The following is an 8546-nucleotide window of genomic DNA, read 5'->3' on the forward strand; positions in this document are numbered from 1 at the left end:
ACATGTCCCCAGAGCAAAAAAAAACAGTAAAATGAATAATATAAAACAATCGGATTCTTTATAACAAAGATATTCAATATGGCCGCCATCTTCTTTTCTGTGACGGGTTACTGGAATTATACTGATAAAGGTTTATAAAGTAAAGCGGGCACATAGGTGACACATTAGGGGTTAGATCCCCCTCCTTCCCAGGGCTACAACCCGAATTCATATGCCACGTGCTAGTTCCAGGGCAGTGAAGCTGAACAGGTTCACCGAGTCCCGGGTCTGGAAGAAGCCTGCGGTCTGCTAGGATAGAAGCTGCCGCGGCGGAATGCTCGGGCAGGAAGTTGACTTAGAACGCAACTCGCAGCGTGTACAGTGTCTGCGGTCCTGCGCCAGCTCAGCGCAGACTTGTTTGGGCGATTATCAGTTCCCCGTCACATGACCGTTTTCGGGAGCTGGTCTTCGCTGCATTGCGCCATGGATATGTGGCTGGGAACGATTCATCCCTGAGCTGGTAGAGTACAACATTTCTATACAGAACGCTCATCTGACCTGACTGTTACAGGGGTAGACAACCTTGGCACCGTGGCTGTGCTAAATCTATAAATCCCATCACGTCTCGGCCTCCAGGACTCATAGCTGTCTCGCAATGCCTCATGGGACTTGTAGTTCCACAACAGCTTGAGTGCTGAGGCGGACTGCCCCTGCTCTATTACACCACCTTTCTGATAAATGGAACAGAAGAGGCTCTGGGGCAGTGTCAAGTCATCAATGAATATTCCTCATATATCTTGTTCTATGACAGCTGCACAGATGTCGGAGGCCGCAGATCACAGAAGAATGAGATATATTGAATCGGGTCCCTCATCCCATTACCTGAGGTACTCGAAGCTCTGCATGTTTATAGAGAGCTACAGGCGCCCCAGCACACGCAATGCTGCACGGTCACACACGTGTCATTGGGCCATTGCTTTCAGTTCAGCTGCCGGTGTTCTATCAAAGTTTGTGACTGCGTTAGAATGAGTGACCGGTGACGTGGTCACACATTCTAACGTAATCCCGCCCAGTTTTTCAGCGGTGGAATATGTGACCGGCAATAGGTGAAGCATTCCGCTGTTCCAGGGCAGATCGGCATTGCAGATGGTATGTGCAGGAGAACCGATCTGCCCTGGAACAGCTGATCGGTCCTGAAATGTCACTTCTATCCGACTTTGCGACTGCGATCTCACATTCCACAAAGTTTACCACTTAGCTTACTGAATGTGAACGTTCACTTTGCAAAGAATACCCAATCATGAGCAAGGGGAAAAAATAAATACTTGCACATGATTGGATGGTGGAAGTCAGCAGTGCTTCCGATCCATCACTAAGCTGCGGGATAATTCCCTTGCAAAGCGAACAGCCCGATTGCCTTTAGTAAATCATCCCCATTGTGTCTGCAGCTTCTCCAATGTGAACATTTCTACTCGGGCACATCTAATAATTGCTGGTGCAGCCGCGAGAGAACACCATACATGAAATATTAACTAGTTTGCTGCCATTGTACTTTCAAAATGGAGACAAAGGTCCAACTTTACTGGTGTTAGAGCGTTACAGGTTCCCTTATGTACTAAGATCATTGCCAATTATTCTCGCTTTGACCCCAATAAAACACATTGATGTTTAATTCAAAATGATCAAATAATACTATTAAAAGAACAAATATGGAAAAGTTAAAATAAATTAGTGCACTTGACGCACATACACACGTGTTTCACACTCACACCTTCACAATACCTGAAAGGAGACGTCTATAGAGGACTGTGCGCGCTGCATAGTATCTGTGTCAATGTGACCGACTCTTCCCGAAAGGGGGATTACTGCGCCATAGATAAAAGAACACTTTGCCCGGCTCCATGGCATGCTGGACGTAAGTCTCTATCAACCATATACTGTCTGTAATGCAAGAGCGGAATACCTGCGCTTCTCATCCAGATGGAACCAGAAGGCACCGGGCCGGTGTGCCGACCCTGCAAGGGACACTCATGGACACCTTGCCGATCACCTTAAATTTCTGTGGACATCAGTCCCTGAGTTTGCAGAGACATTATAGGGCCCTTGTTGTGTCTCATGGCACAGAATCATGTGACGACAGGCCACATGACAGGGTGTGCTGAACCTAGCTGCAATAGATGTATAAAAACACATTAAAAGGAGAACTATGGGGTCAGTGCTTTTCCCCATAGTTCTCCTTACGGTAACGGGAGAATGAACTTGAGTTACTTATTGACTGATTGATGTTCACTTGTCGCTCGGAAATGCTCAGGCCCTGTGGCTGGCAGTCCTCCTCTTCCCAGTAGAGCCTAAAGTAAACCTGACCTTCCGCAACACTTGATATTGTCCTAAAACGTTTTTAAAGTGGACCTCCCACCTCACCGGTAAGGTCAGCTTATTCAAGGTGCTCCACTCCCCAAAATGCTTAATACCTATGGGGGGAGGGGGCTGTTCAATATTACACTCACTAGTGATGAGCTCGGGTTTGGTCTGAACCCGAGCTCATCTGAAGCCGGACGTTAGGCATCAGTGCATGACCAATCAGCTGTGGCCGCCCTATTTAAACAAAGGGCAGGATGCTGGCGAAATCGTTGGCCTTATATGGCCACATAACTTCCAGGTTCCCCTGACTTCTGTCGTGCGGGGGGTGCAGTCATCCTCCTGCCGACAAAATCCCAAGGAATGCCGAGTTGGTCAAATCTTGATGCTCAAGAAGAGCTTCTGCAAGAAGACGCTGTGGCGCCGTGGAGGATCATCTCTTCTCACAAGATTTGGGCTACTCAACAAGCTCCAAGATCTTGCCGGAGGGAGGATGACGTCTCCCTCGCCTGGTGCTGCGGGAGGAAGGTGGATGAAAGGCAAATATAGTATCTGCTTTCCCCCACAGGTACCTTTATGCAGTGTTTTTAGGTGGGGGGGGGCTTGAATAAGTAGATCTTGCCACTGAGGTAGAAGGTCCGCAGTGCAGGCAATATATATGAAATCCAGTGATTCTCAGGGTCTCCATGGGTCCCAGACCAAGGAGGTGCAAAGGAACCCAACGTCTCTCCAAGTCAGTACTAAGTCCCGTCCCTTCCTAATGCTAAGCCTGCCTCTCATTCCATAGTGAAATGCTAGAGACGCCATGGACAGACTACGCTCTTGTATCTGAATGAGTGGAGAGGAATAATGGACCTGATGAACTGGTGGAAATGCGCACAGTGGGTGCTGCTCTTAGTTGATGGAAGGAGCGGGTCGGAAAAGCTTCCAATAACAGAGATGGCAGCCAATGAGCTTTCAGCTCTGTTCGGGTATGCCGACAGCGGTTGCCATCAGAATACAATGCAAACCGCAGGAGATTCCACAATCAGCGCTCTTAAGCGCTTATGGAGGAATCGGTAATATATTCTTTGCTCCGCCCCACAGGTTGAACGAAGAAAATATTAAGTGTCTGGCCGGCTTGAGTCTTGACTTGGAAAGAATTCCTGAGCACAGCGGATTCAATGACGAACACAAGTATTTGCTGAAACTAAAAGGCGCATGCACTACAAACGTGTTACTGAAGGCGTCTCAGGAAAGGTCAGCTCCCCTTTAAAGTCCACCTTCTGACAATCCTGATTTGGCACGGCAGGACAAACACAAACTCCATATAAGTAGTAATCATTCCCCATGTTGCCATGCTTGCAACGGTTTAAGACGTATCCAATGAGACCCGCCAGACGTGTTCACATTTTAACACAACACTCCCCACCAGGAGTCCAATCATTTCCTCCCGGGTATAAAGGACATACCGGAACAATACGTACAACGCCATTTACAAAGCTAGCACCCCTGCCCTGCCTTACACTCAATGTGCCGGATACAAGAAGGTGGATTCATACTACAGCGTTGGGCGATTTATGCCGATCTCGGGATTAAACCGGAATCTTGCGCCAAAAAGCTCTGAATAAGTGCCGGCGACTCATTGCAGGCTTGGGAGATCTGACCAAATGGAAAAACATCCGGAAACACGGCTAATGAGCACACAATACCCGTGTGTATGGAATACAACGCCTGTAGGAATGCATTGCTTAAGACTAGGGGCACAGGGAGCAAAAACCGACGTGCAAACTGATGAACCCGAAGCGACTAATCACAATCCATCTTCTATCGCTCTGATTTCAGTAAAGTGACTTTGTATTATTCACAGAATAAAGCTGCACATGGAAATAATTCTCTGACAGCAGAACTATCCAATCAGATTGCACTAGCCATACATCTCTCCGCCTTTGCAGGACATGTGATCAGCTATATATACACACACAAGTCCGGACCATTTTGGCATGGGTAGGGGGTCTGGTGTGGTGGGGAATAGACTTCTCTAAAGAAAAAGAGTAAGGGCCCATGTAAATTTGTGTTACCTTGCATCAAGTCACATGCTCACGTGTCATATTGGGGCAGCCCATTGACAATAAATTGGCTGCAAATACACCAAAATGTCCTGAAAATCAGAAGCGTGACACAATTTGTAACGGCGGCTTGTGCGTTGCCTTAGTGCATCACGATGCCAATAAAAAACTAATGACACCGCTGTGCATGTAGTGTGCTTTACTGCAATGCAATAGTCTAAAAGGGGCCTTAAGAGTAAGTAAGGGGCGGTCCAGGAGCAGATTTTGTGACCACATGCATTGAGGTTTACGACACACAAGTCCATAATGAACTGCATGTTTCCCAGAGACGGATTACAATTCTTTGGCTGCATTGCTATTAATAATGCGTCGTATGACGGTCTCGGAAACGTAGGGCCCAACGCTGAGAACTGGAAGGTGCATCAAGTCTACCAGGGACCAATCACACAGCAAAGGTGGAAAGTATCCTCAATGATGGAGCCAGAATCCCCCCTCCTATCCCAGACATCAGAATGATGCAAAACATACAACTCACTAGAGCCATGTGCTTAGAGAGTGCAGGAGACGTACATGGAATTCTTTGGTATACAGTAATGATCAATATACATACACAGTTGGCACTGCAGCCTTACATGAGCTGGTCAGTACTGAGGTGTGCATAGAGTATAGACAAAGGCACAGAGATAAACCAACAGACATATATACAAAAGAAACTTCCAGCTCCAGGCAGTCTTGTGGCACACTTACCGGCCCGGGAGTGCTGACTGACTCCAGTACAAGACAGAAGAAGCCGCACTTCCGCCATTTTTTTTCTTTGCATTCAAAAAGCTTTATTGACACATGGGCATATTCACAAAGTCCCATTATAGCCCATCGCTCTCCACCAGAACCTGCTTCTACTTGAATCCGTTTCACCCCAACAGGAGCTTAAAGGGCGATTCCCCTTTCCCAGGTGAATTTGGGAAAATTTAATTCCCCCCTCTGCTTTGAAACCCCCCCGCCATACTTACCTTTCGGCGAATGCTCCGTTGGTGCAGGTGTTCTATCTGTACCACATACTGCTGTGTATCGCAGCCCTGCACTTTGGATTTTGAATTTCGCTCACAAATGGCGAGCACTCATTGAACAGCACAGTCACCTGACCTGACTGCTTAATGAGAAGTGCTTTTCATTGGTCAGCATGGTCACCTGACCTGACTGCTTAACGAGAAGTGCTTTGTTTGGTCAGCATGGTCAGAAGCGCTTCCCATTGATCAGCATGGTCAGGTGACGACGCTGACCAATGAGTGATCGCCATTTTCAAGCGAAATTCAAAATCTAGAGTGCAGGGCTGGGCTACACGGCAGTATGGGGTACGGATATGACACCCTTACCGGCACAGGGGAAGGAGCGTTCGCCGAAAGGGAAGTATAGTGGGGAAGGAGGAATGAGAGGGGTAATTCCATTTTCCCAGATTCACCAGGGAAAGCGGAGTTACCCTTTAATCATGAACATGCCCCCATGTGGGGCCCCCGTTGGGGTAAAACATGTTGAGGGAGTAGAATGGGAGCAGGGTGACGATAAAGTTTTTTGAACACAAATCAAAATGAACAAGCGGAAGTGCGGCTCCTTCTATTTAGCACGGAGAGGATGCAGGACAGGGGTATGGAAACTTCGGTGCTCCAGCTGTGCAGAAACTACTAATCCCATCATGCACCTGCCTCTGAGAGTCATGCTTGTGGCTGTCAATCTTGCAATGCCTCATGGGAATTGTAGTTGCACCCCAGCAGGAGGGCCAACGTTTGCCTACCCCTGATATAGAGAATTATACAAGGAACCATTAAAAAGGGAAGTGTAATTTCCCCATCAGTGCCAACCATGAAGGACTCTAATCTAACTGCAAATTTAATTTACAGAGACCAGTTTCCCTCTGGCTGCCTGGAAGGAATACATGAATCTTCCAGGAGGAGGTAACAATAGTAAGGGGAATGTGATAGCGATGGGAAGAGTCAGAAGAGTGAAATATAGAGAGGTAAGGCGTTTAACTCCATCCACAAAATTCTTCTCCCATATCTCATATGCTAACGGCACTGTACAGCAGGGGGAGGAGCCTCAATAAACCACACCCACTAGTACTGATAAATTAAGATGGCAGCAATGAGAAGAATGGCTTTTCCAGGCAAAACATGAAAGGAATTTTACACATAAAAATATTAGACGGACTCATCTGTATATACTCGTATACAAGGACACATCCCGGCAGACACAGTGACAGAGGACAACACACATCCCATATTTACAGAGGACGCACACTGTGCAGGCGAGCGTCGCAACACACGGCCAGTGCGAGCGTCAAATTCAGTGTTTTCAGCTTTCTTTAGTGAGGACGAGCGCAGAGCAAGTTCCTCTGACGTACTCCTCCATCGGTCACATCTCCGATTCGGACTGCACCACCTTCTTCTTCGCTCTCGGCCTGCTGGTCTTTGCAGATCCCTGCAATTCATCACACAGACAATTACATACAGAATACCGCCAGGAAGATCAGAAGACATATACCAAATACAGCCAGGAAGATCAGAGAACAAGACATACACAATACAGCCAGGAAGATCAGAGGATAAGACACACATACACAATACAGCCAGGAAGATCAGAGGATAAGACACATACACAATACAGCCAGGAACATCAGAGCATGAGACACATACACAATAGAGCCAGGAAGATCAGAGTATAAGACACATACACAATAGAGCCAGGAAGATCAGAGTATAAGACACATACACAATAGAGCCAGGGAGATCAGAGTATATGACACATACACAATACAGCCAGGGAGATCAGAGTATAAGACACATACACAATACAGCCAGGAAGATCAGAGTACAAGACATCCATGTGTCACATACTCAGATCATCATATCTGTACTGTAGAGGTCTTCTACCCAGATCCTCACGGATGTACTGTCATATATCAGGATAAACACAATTGTGTTTCATGGATCTGGATGGAAGGTACATAAAACACAGCGATGATGATGATGACCTGGGAACGTGATGTTGAAGCTTTATGAATAGAAAAGGACAATATTATTAACTAGTGATGCACTGATAATAGTACAGTATTGGTATCAATACCAAGTATTTGGGCGAGTACTCGTACTCCAACAAATCCACCGATGCCTAGCCCAATACCCGAACTTCCGGTATTGGGAACCCAGGCAGCGAGTCATTACACGGGAAGCCATCACTTGGTGACGAGGGAGCATGGAGCCGGCCAATCAGGAAGCTGGGCGCCGTGGAATGACTCGCCGCCACCGAATCATTACACGCCGCCCAGCTTCCTTAATATGGACTTCCGGTTTCAGTACTTGGTATCGGAGAGTACCAAAAACAAAACAAAAAGATCCGTACCCGATACTGAAATACCAGTATCGGTGCATCCCTAATATTAACAGACGGAGGCTGATTTACTAAAGGTTGAGAATCTTAATGCAATAAAATAAGTGAAGATTCAATAACTATCCAATCATGGAAAAAGCTCATTTCTGGGTTTTCCATCTGCACTTGATTAGGTATTTGTAGTGAATATAGCTACAATTTATTGAGTGAAGATTCGCAACTCCTTTCACACACCTCCCCCATACAGCATAGTCTGGCAGGCGTCAGTATTGGCTAATATCTCTTTTTGCATGACCGGGCTACTTACTAATCTACAAAGAGAGTCCTAATGCAGGATACATAGTGCATTAGGAATTGGCAGTCTAGATCAGTGCTTCTTTAAGTGTGGGTCGCGACCCCATATGGGGTCCCGCAAGAGAACAGGGGGGGTCGCGATCCGAGTCCCCGGCCAGGACGGCCATCAGGGTGGTATGGCCAGTACTTGTGTGAGGGGACCAGGCGGCCTGGGCTCCAAGCTACATTGTTTTATTTCAGTTTAATGTATAATTTGCAGTGTAGTGCAGTTTTTAAGGTCGCGGCCCCCCCTGTGCACTTGGCACCTTCCTGAGCACGTGTGAGCTGGAAGGTTTTTTTTTTCACATTGACGCTGACAGACGCTGGGGGGAGAGAGACACACTGACCGACGCTGGAGAGACACACACTGACCGACGCTGGAGAGAGACGCTGGCAGATGCTGGGGGGGTGGAGGGAGAGGAGAGAGACACTGACTGGTGCTGGGGA

General features: G+C 47.3%; 1 protein-coding gene across 2 annotated transcripts in view; it reads right to left on the minus strand.

The window, feature by feature from the left end:
- Positions 1 to 6782: 6782 nt before the first annotated feature.
- The window catches only part of REEP4 (receptor accessory protein 4), a 27149-nt gene continuing 25385 nt past the window's right edge, over positions 6783 to 8546 (minus strand). For both annotated transcript variants that reach the window (XM_018570222.1, XM_018570221.1), the window contains exon 8: positions 6783 to 6857. In XM_018570222.1, the coding sequence (XP_018425724.1) occupies positions 6792 to 6857 (66 nt within the window). In that variant the 3' untranslated portion in view covers positions 6783 to 6791. The remainder of the gene's footprint in view (positions 6858 to 8546) is intronic.

Source organism: Nanorana parkeri, unplaced genomic scaffold, assembly GCF_000935625.1.
Source record: "Nanorana parkeri isolate BGI_ZX_2015 unplaced genomic scaffold, ASM93562v1 scaffold1480, whole genome shotgun sequence".
Lineage (NCBI taxonomy): Eukaryota > Metazoa > Chordata > Amphibia > Anura > Dicroglossidae > Nanorana > Nanorana parkeri.